General features: G+C 41.6%; 2 protein-coding genes and 1 long non-coding RNA gene across 3 annotated transcripts; all 3 read right to left on the minus strand.

The window, feature by feature from the left end:
• Positions 1-390: 390 nt before the first annotated feature.
• LOC146481186 (uncharacterized) lies at positions 391-1,508 on the minus strand. The gene is made up of 2 exons (XR_014864489.1): positions 1,231-1,508; positions 391-695 (listed from the first exon to the last, which is right to left on the minus strand). It is a non-coding gene; the product is annotated as an uncharacterized LOC146481186 (long non-coding RNA).
• Positions 1,509-1,723: 215 nt separating this feature from the next.
• On the minus strand, positions 1,724-4,976 carry LOC146481187 (uncharacterized). Its single transcript, XM_085108593.1, has one exon. The coding sequence runs from the start codon at positions 3,987-3,989 to the stop codon at positions 3,450-3,452; it is 540 nt and encodes a 179-aa protein (XP_084964719.1). The 5' UTR covers positions 3,990-4,976; the 3' UTR covers positions 1,724-3,449.
• Positions 4,977-11,952: 6,976 nt separating this feature from the next.
• Positions 11,953-16,441, minus strand: LOC146481188 (uncharacterized). Its single transcript, XM_085108980.1, has 4 exons — positions 16,222-16,441; positions 13,616-15,805; positions 12,760-13,012; positions 11,953-12,692 (listed from the first exon to the last, which is right to left on the minus strand). Exons 1-4 carry the CDS (start codon positions 16,351-16,353, stop codon positions 11,953-11,955), a joined length of 3,315 nt encoding a protein of 1,104 aa, XP_084965106.1. The 5' UTR covers positions 16,354-16,441.
• Between the last annotated feature and the right edge of the window lie 94 nt (positions 16,442-16,535).

Here is a 16,535-nt window from a genome sequence, read left to right on the forward strand (position 1 = left end):
GCCATACCTTTGACAGGTACCAAACCACGAATTTTAACCCCTGAAAGCTACGATCACCCCCATCAATTTTTATATAAAGGTTCATCCCCTGGGTACCCTGCGAGCAGAGGCCATTCGACTTATCTAGGAAGATCAAAGGGCCTCTGCTCGAATGGTACCCCCAGGGCGCATGCCAAGGGTAATTTTTCACTGCCCCTTCGATACAAACTGTAACCGCGATTTACTTGTGAGCTGTATTTTCTGTCACTGAACTTTCCACGTTGGTATTCAGATCGCTTCAGTTTGTTTATTTTGCTCTGCAATCCAACTTTAATGCTCGATTCTGGTTTCACGGCGTTCAAACAAATTGAGCCGAAATGGTATCGTGTGAGTATGCCTCGATTGTTGGAGGACAATGTGGACAAAGTGTTGGAAATCCAGCGAATACCCAATGTATTCCAATCAGAGATTGTGGCACAGACATTCGAAACTATCTAAGGGCCACGGGGTTTGCTGACTGAACACTGAAAACTGAGGCGGAGCCTCTCGTAGGCAGAGCAGGTATTGAATTAATGTAACGCAAAACTCCTGACCTTAAATAAGAATTACCTTTAATAACGCTTGCAATTTGATTCTGAATTACTGGTTATTACATCCACACACATTTACGATTTTTAGTGATTTTTTTTTAAGTTATTTGGCCCTGTGCTTTGTCACTGTTACAGTTTCCCGACGTAAAGAATGAGAAGCTTAGTGGGGAGGCGGCAGGGTAAGAGCGAGGAGGGAAACGGGGTTGCATCACCACTGTCGTCCCTATTTTCCCCAATATTTCCTGCAGTACGACTCTCACCTGCTACAGTCGACCACAGTACATTGTCAGCAGGAATAAGGGAGGAGCGTAGGGGGAGCAATTTTTGTCAGAAAGAGGGCCAGGGTTTCACAGCCTGGACGGCACAGCTACGCTCCTTTGGCTGTAAAGCCAGTTCTACAAAGTGACATAACTAACTGACTAAACTTCAGGGCAAAATTTCCCTTGATATCTTTGAAATCGATGACAGCCATCTAATCAGGTCTATTTGCTCAAGACATCGAGATGCTTATGGCATCAGACGGCGCTGCCAAAAGCGATTCTGCGCCGGTCCTACCAAGTTGGGCAGCTAATCATTTCAAGCAATTTGATGATGACAAGATGACCTCGATATTAGTGCCTGTCGGCTTTCGCAAGTACTCTAAAAATTCAAAGCATAGCACCATATATTCAGGCAACATGATCTTGTTGGATCGTGTTCTTACTTTGACCCATTAAGGCCAAAGAAACCATACTTTGTCTGCTCAAATTCCATTACTGATGGATGAACTATCTTTTATCGTATGAAAACTATCATACAACAGACAATTTTTGTGAACAATAAATTGAAAATTGGGTCTTATCCAGATGAACTAGACAGTCACATTGCTTTTAACTCTCCTTGAGTAGCATTCATGGTAGCCTCGCGAAACGCCCCTCGGGGATGGGAGCGATGAGAGGCAGCTGCGTTAGACTGAAATTTGAAAAACTTTACCAAAAATCAAAACAACTGCGCGAGTGTAGACGCAATCAGATAAAATTGTTTTAAACCAAAACCGTAATCTCAGCTTGAACTGATTATATAATTAATTGTCTTTGGGGCCTAGCTGGACGAAACATCGATTTCTTTCCCGTAGACAAGGGCGTAAGTGCAAGGTCAGCGGTCTACCGGTGAAATGTATGTAACACAATCTTTGTGACCAAATGTATAAAACGGCCTAACTAAAGTGTTACGATGTTTCCTACAGATGTCCCATATTTCTTAAACATCCAGTGTGGCCGCTCAAAGGTATGAATTATATAGCACTCTTAGCTATTTACTCCATTTTTTTCAAAGTAAGATTGAATGAAAGAAGTCCTAGTTTCATTTTATTCCATATTTACCAGTGTTGCGACCAGTTGACAACGTAAACTGACCCGTGTACGGCTTTTGAACTCCGCTAAAATCTTTTGACACTGCCCCTAAAAGATAGAAAACCAAGGAAAATAGTCTTATAAGCATAGGTCATGCACAGGCAGTGCCTTGTAGCAAGAATTAATAAACCATTGTTGTTTGAAACGTTTTCATGTTGTGTTTATCTGAGTTTTAGCAACGGAATGCTGTGACAGAAAAGCTCAAATTTCACTAAAGTACTACTTGTAATTCGCGGCCTCAAAAATTTCCTTCTGTGTTGCCCATAGTTTTGAAAGCGGATTTTATAAGAAGAAATGATGCTCTTTCACGTGGTGTAAATCTTTATGCTCAACGCCATGTACCAGTTGATGATTTTAACCTCGCAAATTTGTCAATTTGGCATCACGAGAAATCGCTTAAAAAATTGTAAATATTGAAAAATCTCCTAAATATTTAATTTTCACTTCAGATGAGTAACATACCATTCATGATGTCCATAATTATGTACTTTATCAGACTGGATGTTTTTCGTTTGGAACAAAACTGGTTTGATTTTTAAAACAAGGTCTTCGCAACATGTGGTGTCAGACACCGAAAACCCGGTTCAGGAGCGGTGAATTCAAGATCATAGCTTCACATCAAAAATAATTATCGGATCGAAGTAAAACATGTATTTCTTTCTTGTTGGCTATGTTGTGAATTTTTTTGAGAATTTTGAATTTTTCGCTATTGCACACCTCTGGTTGATATTTACAGACATCCGCTCTTAAGAGCTTTTTTTAGCCAGAAAATCAGCGAAATTGATTTTACGAGTTCCGCCACGAAATGCTCGATATTTTCTGACCGCCACTCTTAAAAACACACAAATGCGACATGCAATGAGTTTTAATGATATAAAGACATAACATTGAATGCTTTTATCTAAAAATCTCATAAATTTAACAAATGGTAAACACCATAGCATGTACTATTGAGTTATGGGTGCACGCGGGAGGTTGGTAAGCACGAAAGAAGCGTAAGAGTGGCACGAGGCGATAGCCGAGTGCGACTCTAGCTTCTTGAGTGCTTAGTAAACCTCCCAAGTGCATCCGTAAGTCAATAGTACACACTATGGCATGTACCATTTGTTTTATAACATAACACTGAGACATTGGGACAACAGAGCTGCTTTTATTGAGGTACATCGCAAAAAATGTTGGTGTAGTCTTACATGACAGGAGAAAATAAGCGCGCGAAAATTCATTCATGACAAGCGACTGCACACCAGCAACTCGATAAAGTTTAATCACGTTTCCTGAAATATCGATCAAAATCCTCTTTCTAAGGTCTGTATCCAACAACCGGTGAAATAGTTCAATAGAATTATGAACAAACTCAGGGAAAAAAGTAGTCAGCCGTCCAAAGTTATTAAAACACGAAGGACTGAATTTGACATTGATTCAGAGAATGAACCATTGAAAACAATTTTCACATTTTGAATGGTGCATTCGCTGAAGAGCGATTTCGTTGTCACTTGTTTAGCCTGGAACGACGTGGATTGCCGAGAAGTTTCTGATGGCTGGCTGTGATTGTTGGCAGAAGGAGAACTGAAGCTCCTGACAAGACTTTGCTACAGTTATGGAGCTGTGAGGTCGAAGGCCGCAAATTGTAGCTTACCAGAGACTGCTCACTGCGGTGTCTAGAAATGGCCATTATGTGGCGGTTTGAAATCCCGGCGTTGGACCAGAGAGTGATGGCAGTGGCTCTTACACAATGGTTTGGGTAGACTTTGGATAAACGTGCTTCTTCGTTGATGGTCTTCATCATTTTAGTGAGGCTGTTTATTCCAAGCAGTCGTGCTTTGTACCAAACGGCATCTAGAGCCATGCTATTTTTCTTGGGATATTGAAAAAACGCAGTACACTTTGGATTGACCTTCTGGAGATACAATTTGAGGGCCTTGTGGCCGTCACCTTGGTCTTCGGTCTCATACATTCTGGCTTCTTTTTCTGTGCTTTCAACGTCCTTAAGCCCTCCGGGATGATTCTTTGATAATTCATCGTGACTCATGGTTGCTTAATTTCTTCCAGCCGCATCGGTTTCAAACTTGAAGCTGTTCGTTGTCAAGCTTCTTTGCCCTTCAAGGCACCTTCTGCAGAAAAACAGGACGACATGAAACCAAACGTTTCTCAGTAAGGAAACCGGTGACGACAAGGACAACACTTCACTTGATTTCAGCTTCTGGAGGTCTTCTTCCTCGATAGCAGGTTTGTGCGAGACATTTTCTTTGCTGCTTCGTTTTAGATTTTTTATTTGTGCATCTAGCATGAGGTTTGATCATGCAAATCTTGGGTCAGTTGAAATTTGTAGGCCTCTGCTAAATAGCGGGGCATTGAGGAATCTTTCTATCGAATGGCAAAATCCCAGCAAGGTAGATTTACTGTAATCTTTGCCCTTTTTCGTTCTCAACTCTACATAAAATCTGCGAAGGTTTTGATCTAGCTGACCTATTTTCATCGCTTCAAGCGGGGTTTGAATTTGTTTTTCTGCACACCATGCTAAATATAAAACAAAAGGAAACGGACTATCAAAATTTGGTTTGTAATTGAACTTAACTCTTAAATATTTTTTCATCTGTCATCAAAGTAAGCGCTTTTTAAAATCGTGACGTAAAAACAACAAATTGAAAATGTAATTTCGTCGACATTGTCAGCGCATTAGCATTTTATTGGGTTTATACATATCTTAACAGGAACAATTTCTTTAATTAGTTGTTTTGTCTTTATCGTAAAGTTTATTAATGAGTTCCAACTAAGCTTTAATAACCTGCTGTTTACCTTTTAATGTGGACACAGACCAGTTTGTGACTTCTTTTGTCTTTTTTGAGTGTCGTTCACTTATAAGGTCGTCAAGATCGCTTTCGCTTAAACTTGCGAATCTCTTTGCAGGTGGCTCGGCAAAAATACTCCCAAATAGGTCGAGGGATGGATATTTTGTTTCTTCTTCAGACAACTGAGAGGACAGTTTAGCATTTTTGGCAGAAGGGATGTCAGCCATTATTTTGGAAACAATCTCTGTCAAAATATTTGCTTTATAAACATTTCCACACACGTCAGCAGCATATACCCCTGGGCAAATAGTAGATGCTGAATTGACCAAACAGAGCGCGCGCTTTGCTTTAGTTATGTTATAACTCAAGTTCTTCATCATGTTCATGCATTGTCTCTTTGACACTTGGTAAAATAGAAAACTAGTTAATGTTAAAAGAACTGTAACTGTTCACAATGTCATCAAACGCTACACATGCTGAGGGCTAAAGGCCAGTAGTGACAAGCTAAAATATAATATTTACACATATGTGTACGCTTCTACACTACAACTCTTTGGAAACTATGGAAAGAGCAAACCACCTAAATGCTCTAAAGAATTGTGAAATACATGTTTTGTCTCAATTTTTTCTCTTAACTGTAACAACCTGTTTGCCGAATTTTGCTTATTAATTTAAGGTATGCCATTGAAAACATTGTCTGGCTACTGTATATCTTTTCACGTTTAAAATGTTAAGAATGATACTGTTCGACTAAGTCTTCCACCTGATCTTGGGACAGTATCCACCCTTCTGCCGTCATCTTCCAAGTCAGCAGCTAAGGATGTAGCATTTCTTTGACGAGGAGTCGCAGATGCCCTTTGCTGCGTTTCCACGCTTTGAAGAAATTCAGTAACGATAGACATATCCTTCTCAGGTAACGCATAAAAGTCATCTTCTCTTTCTTCTTGATTTATCTCAAGGTGAACGTTGCCAAAAAGCGATGTTAATGGTTTTGCCACAACAGTTTCCTGGTGGTAATAAAGATGGCTGCCTTCAGAAGTGCGACAGTGTTTAGATACAATAACCCCGACATTCGCTGGTTTGTTACTAATGTCAACGGGGCGAACATACTCGATAAATCCTTTGGTTCCTTTTTGGCGCATCCTTTGTAATTGGCCCAAGATTAATTTACCAGTGCAAGTAGGGTTGTACAACACACAGTCGTCAAACAAACCAACAGAATCATTGCTGTCTGTGGAACCACTGTCACCGGCCTTCTCACTTTCCATTGATGTACCTCCACCCCGTACCCTCCTAAGACAGTCTGTAGACAGTTCAGGGTTATTTTTCAGTTCTGCAATAACTGTACTTTTATAATGCCTGCCAACACCAGCTGCTAACAAAGTAGCACTTTTCTTTTCCGCCTCCTTGTCTGTGTGGAAGCTGTCGAGAAGAGGATTAACTATCTGATGAATATCTTCAACCTCATCATCAACTGCATCACAGAGACTGTCAAAGTTACTTTCGGTTTCAATTTCTGTGTAGTCTTCCAGTTGATGCTCACATGCTTCTTTCCTTAAGCCTAGAGGAACTGGTCACCTCTGCACTGGTCTGTGTCCACAGTGTTCGCAAAGGACACTCAAACTGCTGGTCTCATATTCCTCACATTCATAACATTGGGTGCACTTTCCACGGCTAACACCACGCTTGTCTATACCCATTGGCTCTGACATCCTGTGATCTTTCCTACACAGATCAGTACATGATTTAAAGATAAGTATTTTTTTAGAATTCTAAGCAATCGCTTGAAACCATTTTCGAACCATAGAATAAATAATTTTGTGTTTCAGTTTCACAAACACTAACATAAAAGATGCATATCGCGGGATATCAGCCGAATTTAAGCGAGTGGACGATACCCGAAACCGTTTTTTTTTTTTTACACCAGTTATTTAACCACTTATCAGAACAGAGGGCAGTGGGGGCAGTGGCTTGAAAATCCCGGTTTGAAAATTGCAAGAAGGTCAGAGACAGAATGCATCAAACGTAAATGCACAATAACTTCTATTAGTGCTAATGTGAGGGAGGCATTTTCTAATTATTAAAAGATTGGTTCCCAGAAAGAGCGTTCAAAGTAAACCCAACATTAGGCGCCTCTTAGGCTTTTTGAGGATGGAATAAATTGTTTAGAAATGATCAGATTTAAACCTAATTTAGACAGAGGTTTTGGGAGAAACTCATTAAACTTACATAATAAAAGCTGGGGAATAAAAGTCGAACGTGCCAATCACCACGTGTGCCTCGTGGCATCAACGGCCTGAGGCCTGATCTGACCCCTGACCCACTTCATTAACAACAAGAAATGACTTACCTTTTGCAGCGGTTTGCAGGCCTTTCGTCGATCCGATCGCTTGGTGGCAGTGAAATTTATATTCCAGTAAATGTTGAAATGAAAACAGCTTGATGCAAGATCACAGAAATAAAGGACAAACTCTTAGAACATGTTGAGGCAGCAATCCATAAACCAGCTCACGGATATTTTTAGCATGATCGTTTTGTAATTTTGTAAGCGCTAAACCGGCTGAGTTTCCTGTTATAGACAAACAATAGACAAAGCACAAAGACATCTTGTAATAATGCTTCCTTTATTGTCACTGCTTAATCGGATTATAATGTTCTCTACTATTTGTAGAAATCTTTGATTTATAATCACAGAAGTAATGCAGTAAACAAAACAAGTTAAAAAGAAAATTTGACTTCTGTTTCTCTTCGTGTAATTCTGTGTTTCTTCGCGGAACCCTAAACGAAACCTTGGTGGCTTAAAATATAGGCGCTTTTCCCGGAACACCCTAAGCAAGACCAAAATCCAAAATTTACACCCCTAAGCGAGACGACGAGCATCCCTGTCTGTTGCATATGGGAGTCCCCCCCCCCGGGCTTGAGTTGTGTTCATCACTTGTCTCAAATGCATTTCGTTGAAGAAGCAAACAAAAGTGCAGTTACTCAATGTCTACATAAACATGTCATATCATTATTGAAAGGTTGAAAGTGAAAAGGGTGTATGTGATTTTCCGAACATAAAAAGACAGTAGATTAAAAGTTATTGTAATTTTTTGTGCCAGAATTGTTAAAAAATAAGAAAGATAAAAAATGGAGATTACATTTGAAGGGGTGCCTAGATAAAGCCTCAAGTGACTTCTGATAAAACGCTATATTCTATGGCGTTACATCCCCGCCAAAATTCAAGGTTTGCTTTTGATGTTCAAAATGGCGGCTAGTGAATATTTTCATGCTTATAATATGGTTGAGGAGACAATCACAAGGCTTGAGAACCTGACTGATCCATTTGAAATTGATGGAGTAGCCATGAGATTTGATTATCTCAATCGCTTACTTGTAAACCTTGATAATGACACTGACAGTAACTCACAAACAGATGAAATTGTCAGCTTGATCGGAGATGCTATTAGTATTAACGAACTAATGCAGGATACACAATCAAGTTTTCTCGATCTGGATAGCGTCGAGGGTGACCATCATTCAAAATCAAGGAAGAACAATTGTCTTTCCTCCAGGGAGAAGGATTTACAGTTCCAATCATCACTCCAATCCAATCATCATCATTAGGGTATCAACACGTGTTAATTGGATTTGACAGGCCTACACGGCTCCAAAATATGTGTTCTGGTTTTCACGCCTTTATTATATTTTGCTCTCATGAGTATGTCTTTGAGTGAAATCAGTTTGAGTGCTTTCTTTAGTGAGCGCTTAGGGATGGGAGGTCCGTCTTTGTAGAAATTTTTGTATGCTGTACACACTATATTTATCCCCTCCTCTTGTGGTATGTTTGTGTATAGGCTTGTTACGTCCATTGAGACAAGGATCACATCTTTTGGTAGTGTTGTTCTCTCGATAAAGTTGATGAAGTCTGTTGTATCTTTGAGATATGACTTCTGTTTTTGTGCTGTAGGCTGAAGAATTTTGTCAACGAAGAAGGATAGCCTTTCTGTTGGTCCGTTGCACCGGGATATTATTGGTCTCCCAACGGGAGTGGGTTTGTGGATTTTAGTCAGAGCATAGAATATTGGTATGCAAGGCGGTTTTGGTGTTTGACAAATCCATTTTTTTTTTCATTTCATCAATGAAACTCCCTTGGTAGAGTTCATTTATTAATTCTTCAACTAGTTTGTATGTTTCTTCTAACATAGGTGTCTCCAGGGGCCTGTAGTGTTCTGTGACATTCAATTGTATCTGTCCTTCGTTAATTTTGTCTTCTCTGTTCATTACTACAGTGCTTAAGCCCTTGTCTGCTTTCTTTAAATTTATTTGTCACTTCTGAAGGTGTCAAGTGCCACACGTTTACCGGCCGGTAAATTATTTTTTGGCTTTGTGAGGTTTATTTCTGCAAGTGACAATTTAACCTCTACTAAATAGCTCTCTAGGGCTACAGACTTTTGTACTGGTGGGTTTCAGTTTGATTTAATGTAGAATGGATGCGGTTCGTTTTCTTCTCCGTGATACATGTATTGAAGGAGCATTCTTGCAAACTGTTCAAAGTCACGCAAGAGTTGTCGCCTAATCTGGTCATGTTTTGTCATGGGTGTTGGGATAAATTTGGGCCCTTTTCCTAGTAGATTGATCTGATCTTCTGTTGATTGTTTGTTTGAGAGTAAGTTTAATAAGTTTAAGTTTATTACAACTCTCTGGCAGTGTAAAAGAACTGAATTAACGAGCTAAATTTTCAAGAGATAATGAAATAAATAAACTAATCTAATAATACTAACAACTAACTAATTGAGATATTTAAATGTAAAAAATTCCTCCACTCTCCTGGTTCTACAATTAATTAAGTTTTTGAACAACTAAAATTGTTACGGGGTTGTCCTTAAATCATAATGGCAGCTATTAACAACGGGTTTCGGTAGTAAGTGGACCAGGGGTGATCACTTTGCTTCATTTCATCCATATACTTAAAACACAAGTACTCGTATCAGCCAGTGTTGTTAATTGAGCCAGCTGGAGGGCCTCTGTGTAAGTCTCAGCCTCTGGGAGAATTATTTTAAACGCTCTTTTTTGGACTGTCTCGATTACATCAGACAGGTAACCCGGAATAGACTGCCACACTGGTACTGCATATTCAAGGACTGGTCTCACTGTGGTTAAATATACCTTCAGGATGTTGGCATGATTAACACCCGCTCTACGCAATACCCTTAAGGAATACAGTTTCTTACAAGCCTTCTTAAAAATGTACTCGACGTGGCTATTCCACTTGAGGTCTCTGTCCATGAAAACTCCCAAAATGGACGTTGTTAATGTGTTTTTTGTTCGCCTTCAGTCGCGCTTTGTTTCATCTGGTGCATGTGTTTTTACGCCTTTGTTTGCACATTCTATTTGCCATTTGTTTTCCCTTTTCCCTTTGTTTAAAACGAGGGTACTCAGGAAGTGAGCCAGTGTACTTTTCAACTTGTTTATTTGTCATCTCTTGCAGTTCTGCGAACATTTCATTGCACTGGCCAAGTTTCTTCATTAAGTTATTTGCTATTTGTTTACATTTCCCGTTTGTACAATTGTATCGCTAGATGCCGACTGCTCGACTTTCTTGGATGATGCTTTCTTGACAGTTATATTTTAATTTGTAGGCCTTTTGCCTTGTTGTAGTTCACATTTGAAAACTACTGGGACAGATTGACCCTACTTATAAATAAACCATGATAAACATGATGGTCAAGCGCGGATCAATTCGATGCGGACCATCCACATACAAAACAATCAATTATTGTTTTATTACATTACTGAGCTTCATTTGCAAGTGTAAGTAGCTGTTCTTCTAAACGATGAAGCGTTGATCTTGCATTTTATGGCATTGGAATCCATCGTACACGTTCTGCCATGGAGCGGTCGTGTAGCTGTCTGGTGTGTCGAGCTTGCATTACTCCTTGCGCACGCTCTGTTACTACAGCGGATTCGCTACTAAAGTTCAACCATTCATCCATGAAGTTCAATTTAAAACTTGAATGTTGAAACTTGAATGTTACATGGAATCTTGCCATTAAAAATGCAAAACTCGAATGGTGAGTGGAAACTATTATTTTAAAATGTGAAACCTATGTACAATTGGGAAAGTCGGATGTTGCGTACAAAACAGAGATGTTGGAAGGTAAAACTCCAGTGTCTCATTGTGAAACCCTAATGTCGTATTGTAAGCAACAATGTTGAATTATAAAACTCAAATGCCGCATGGTGAACAGCAATGTTGAATTATGAAACTCAAATGTCACATGGTGAAGAACAAGGTTGAATGATAAACTTGAGCATCGAAAGCAAACCTTGAAATGTAAAGCCATAATATTCCCCTTCCAATTTCCTTCACAAAAATTTTGCTCGTCAGCCAAAAGGAAAATTTGATCAGGAATCACGTAGGTGTCTTAATCCACGCACTCGCTCATTTTTAAGAAGTCAAACTGACGACCAGAGGGTAATACTAATTTGAAGCTTTAGTCTATACCCAAAATTAAACAATTAAAGTTTAACCTTAATGCAAAACAGTGCATGCCAGCACATTAAAAATAAATAGATAAATAAATAAATAGACAACATTTTGCAAGCAAAAAATTTAAGGGTTCCTTCTAAATTGTGGTTAACGAGTTGGTTACGTCAGTCAAACCTGTTACCATAACAACTATATTAGTAAACTATCCAACACTGCATCCATTGTCGTACTGCAAAAAGATTGGGGATAAATTTGGCGACGCGACAACGGTCACAGTGTGGGAAAAAGAAAAGTAAGGGTGGGAGGGAGGGAAAGATAACTAGTCTAGCATTAGTTCCCAGGGCTTGCCCGTAAGCACCTCGTCGCCCCGTACCCGCACGATCCCTCCCCGTGCTGCAGTTGAGCCAAAGTGATAATTTATTCACATGTGTTGATCTTATATGCGTCACTTTAATGTATGCAGTGTGAATAGTAAACTATCCAACACTGCATCCATTGTCGTACCGCAATAAGATTGGGGATAAATTTGGCTCCTGTTACTTAATGTCACTAAGTCTGTTTCTATCTACCCGGTCAACGATGGGCTCCTCCCCAATACTAAACAGCCACCTAAGGAGACCAATGTTGGACCGTCAAAGAGAGGCATCCCTCTTCCTGAACCAAATCATAACTCCCCAAAACTAAACCCCGATCCAATTCCCTAACTCTGGGAGGTAGATTTTCATCGTACCTCACAGGCACTCTTCTGCGTAGGTTCTTTTCCCCTGATTGGTTGCGGGGAAGGCACACACAAAACGTTTTAGCTCATTAATGTCTTGCCAGGAGGCAGATGGCTCGGAGCCAACACTCGAGGCGAGCCTTGCCGAGGCCCCTGCTGGATTTAAAACTTTCGCTAGTTGCATGTAGTACAACGCCGTGTGGCGCCTTGACCATCTCACGTGATCCATGATTTCAGCCAGGTCCGCACCGGTAAGGGCCAGGGTAATTGCACAGCCTGACCGGAAACCGTGGAGTGTCTCACCGTTATCCGCACTCATTTCTTTAAGATAGCTCTTTAACCGTGATTCGGCTGCGGAGGAGGAAAAGGGGGCGTCTTTTATACCCAAATCTGGTGTAACTGGGCGGAAAAGGTAGCCACACGTTAAATCTACCCTCATATCACGAGTCACTTCCATGTAGCACTCAATGCCTCGAATAGGGCAGATTTCCTCTTGCGCATTTCTTCTAACCCCAAACACATTTTCATCCCCATCCCTCAACGTCTTCCCCCAAATGTGGTTAAAGAGGAGCCCGTCATCATTGGGGAAACGAAGGATTTCAGGAACCTTAATCTGTCCCAAATCCCCTGGCCGATCTCCACTAAAGAAGGCCAGCTTAAAATATGCTTGGTCGCGGGCTATGATGAACCTGTCAATCGCCTTGTCAGACCCCTGCAGTTTTCTTTCTTGAGTTTTTTTTTGAGCTTTTCTTTCTTAAGTGCAAACATAATTGTGTTAATTTGTCAACAAAGAACGGCGCAGCCTGTTTCGGTGTTATACGGGCCTGCAGTTGTTCCACGGTTACCAGCCTCAGGAAATCTTTCACGGATTTGTCAGACGCCGGGTTACCAAGGCCTAAGCGCTTGTCCCACTCGCCATCTCGTCCAATAGAGTGAAGAATGGCCCGTAATTTACCGATATAAGAGTCAATCGTTTTGTAAGATAAACGTATTGCGCATCCACACGAAAATCGTCCCTTTTTGCCGATGTGGTCGCAACCATTGCGGTGAATCTGCGTTTTCCCATCCTTATCCTTAACAATAAGGAAACAACAAACATCACGCGGGGTCACAGTGGCTAAAGTGACATGTCCCGGAAGTGAGGCCAGAAAGCTTTCAAACTCTTTTTGTAACGAGTCTTTCTGTTTAGCATAGCTAGTAGCACGGTCAAAGTCCATTAGCTGCCGTAAACGTTGATCAATGCACTCCAAATCGACGTTAACTTTTTAGACATTTGCTATTGTCAAGACTTTCCGATTATAGCCACACCTTTGACAGAATCTAAAATCCTGGTCATTTGCATGGGAACAAGTCGGGCATCTGACGGATAGCGTAAACAACTTAGCAACAACAGGAAGTTCCTAAGGGGAAAGAAAGGCGAGACGTTTGTAGTCTATGAAAGGAACGTTTTATTTCCTACATGTTATAGTTATTACATTGGATTTATCCAAGACAAAGAAGAAAAAGAAAAAAACAGCTTATGACTCTAACGAGGGATCCCCCCACATGTCGGGGCTTCCCCAGTCCAGTTAAATATTTACAAGCAATTCTAAAGCAATGTCACTGCTATGAGTTCTACTCAAAAGCTATCTGAAAAGCCCACAGTTCCCCTGGGATCTTGACTTCATTGTTCCAACCTTCCTTGTAGGGATTAACAAAGCATGCGAATCACCTAGATCTGCCATCTTTTGCGTTTTTCTGGAGATACGTTGTAAAAACGGCCACCAATACTTCCTTGGGTATGTATCCAAAACCACAAGCGTGCATGGCTGTCGGTAAGACTGGAGAAAACGCAAGACTGGGCCGACTAAGACATTTGGCGGGAAAACATATGGATGCTGCATAACAGAAGAGAACTTTGTCAAATCTTGTGCAAACAGATTCACCCCAATCGAGCCTGGCGAGGGCCACGGCGTAAAATGGGGAAGATGATTCCCTTGTTTGTCAGTCATAGCATTTGAATCTAGGGCCATCAAATCACAGGAGTGGCCATTCAGACCGCCAAAGATCCGTTGTACCTCACTCCAGGTCTCCGGTGTTAGTGTGTAGTCCAAAGAAGATAGCCTGCGAGGAGGGGGATCCGCTGGGTTTTCCCGTGACGGGACGTACAACATGCGTAATAATAGATTCAGGTCCACAGTGGTAAAAAATAATGCCTTGATAGCCTCGTTCAAATCATGACTTTTGCCTCCTTGATTAGTCCACGCATGCATGACTGCCTGGTTGTCAATCATGACATCGACGCGACAATCTTTGACAAGATGTTTAAAGGCTTGTAAGACCTTATCCACTGCCATGGCTTCCCTTGTCGCAATATCCAGCATCATCTCATCCTTTGACCAATAATCAGATGCCTCCTGCTTCACAGGCGTAGAGATGACCCCACCCCATCCGGTTTGGGAGGCATCCGTTGCTATGTAAATCTGAAGGTGTTTCTCTTCGCGCCAAGGTAGAGGGTCATCCCACCCTTCTAGAAATAACCAATGGGCGATCTCATCGCGCAGTGCACCCCGGATCGCAATTGGTTTCATTGTGCGCATACCCCTTGAGATTGCTGCCGACATCTCTCTAGTAAACAGACGCGCTGCTGGAACAGCCAGGGAAAAGGAGACGCACTTGCCGACCAAACGTTGAAGTGTCTTGACCGAAACATAACTCGAGCCTAATGTCTCTCGGATCAGCTCTAGGAACTTGCGCTTTTTGTCCGGGATCAGGTGGAAAACTTCCCTACTGGAGTCCGCGAGAAAACCAAGATAAGGGACCATCTTTTGGGGGGTTAAGATTGACTTCGTTAGGCCCAGAAAATATCCCAAACGTACCAAATAAAACGCCACAAGAAATACTGCTGATTTGGCCGCCCCCAAATTACGCTCATCTGCAGAGTGTAGGGTACCATATGCCCCTTTGTTAAGTGGCACCTGGAGTTGACCATTATGCCTATCATCAATATATAGGAGACATGGGATCCCCAACGAGCGCAGAAAATTAGACGCCATAAGGCCCATCGAATGATACACATAAGAGGAGATCTTCCAGCCAAACGGTAGGGAGTTATATGTAAAGTACCAACCACCCCACTGGATTCCGAAATATGTACGACTTTCTTCCGACAGCAAAAGGTGGTCGTATCCAGATTTGTCGTCAAGGACGGTCTGATAAGAGTCCTTGAAAACATACCGAGGCAAATCTGTCACCCTATCCAGGGTGAAAGGCTTCTCTAGCATCCACAAGTTTAGGTACCGCGCATCATGACACAGTCTCGGCTTTGATGGCTCAACCGTCAACGGTAGTACAATTTGAGGCGGGGTTACTTGGCCAACCTTACCCACCAAAGAGATCGCACCAGTTTTTAGATGACTTAAAAGTGTCGTCCTGACAAACTCCCCAAACTGTTTACAGGATACATTATTTTTAAACAATCTGTGGGGTGGCCGGTCGGAATCGTAATGTTCCCCCTTGAACATTCCCTTAAAGTGTTTGAAATATGGGAATATTGACACCTTATTCCCAATCCAAGACAATACCTCCTCCTGGTGTGATGAAGGAGCAAGTTTTGCGATTTCTGCCCACTGGGTTATGCATTTGTGAAGTTCCCCCGCCACAAAAGTATCAGGATCCCGAAATAGCAACTCTTCGACATGGCCGATAATTTCTCCATTCTCAACTAGTCGAGTTTTCTGCATCAACTGGTCATTTTCTGTCCCCTCACCGCTGACCGATACGGGGTTCCCCCTTACGTCTATCCACTGTATCGCACCTGCGCGATCACCAACGTTGTTGATAAAGTTATCAAAGTTGTCATCTTTTTCCCATGACCAGAATGTTGCCTAAGGGGAAAAAAGGATTTTAAAAAGAACCCCGTACAAGCCAGCAGAGAGAGGACAGTCTTGACCCAGTATGACCGGGAGGGTTTTAAGATACCCTGTTTTCAAAACTCTCAACTCTCTGTGACTACAGTACAGGTAAAAAAAAAAAAAAAACAATGTGCGAGAACAGAAGGGAAAGACAAATAAATGTTACAGGCAGGTGTTACTGATCCCTCCACCTACCCTTGTAAAGGCGATACTAACCGAATACCACTTAAGAATCGCATCAAATGGAAAAAACCGGGCAAGTTTCAAATGTTTATTGCACTCGTTGAACTTGTTATTAACATGATTATCACTGTTATTACAACTTGTTTCCCTTTCATGCGCTTCAGTGGTTTAGTACACCTATTAGAACTTGTTATCTTTAGCACGACCTCGGGTTGCTGAGGGCCTCTGCTGTGCACCCCTCCTTGCATAACACGTTGCCATAATGTGGCCATACTTTCCACAAAAATAACATTGGACGGGAGCGCCACTTCTCCAGCCACGACCTTTATATGGGCCATCACCACGTTCACGGTAAAAAGATTCAGACAACGGGCTTCTCCCAGTCATCGCTTTCTCCACCTTCGCAACCGCATCGTACACTTTCGTATGGTCTTTGTCCCCGAGGAGGCGCAGAACCAAAGCGCGAAAATGTTCCTTTGGGAGGTCTACCTTTGCCCTGGCTGTCTGGTACACAAGGCGG

Source organism: Pavona decussata, unplaced genomic scaffold (assembly GCF_977016875.1).
Source record: "Pavona decussata unplaced genomic scaffold, jaPavDecu1.1 SCAFFOLD_51, whole genome shotgun sequence".
Taxonomy (NCBI): Eukaryota; Metazoa; Cnidaria; class Anthozoa; order Scleractinia; family Agariciidae; genus Pavona; species Pavona decussata.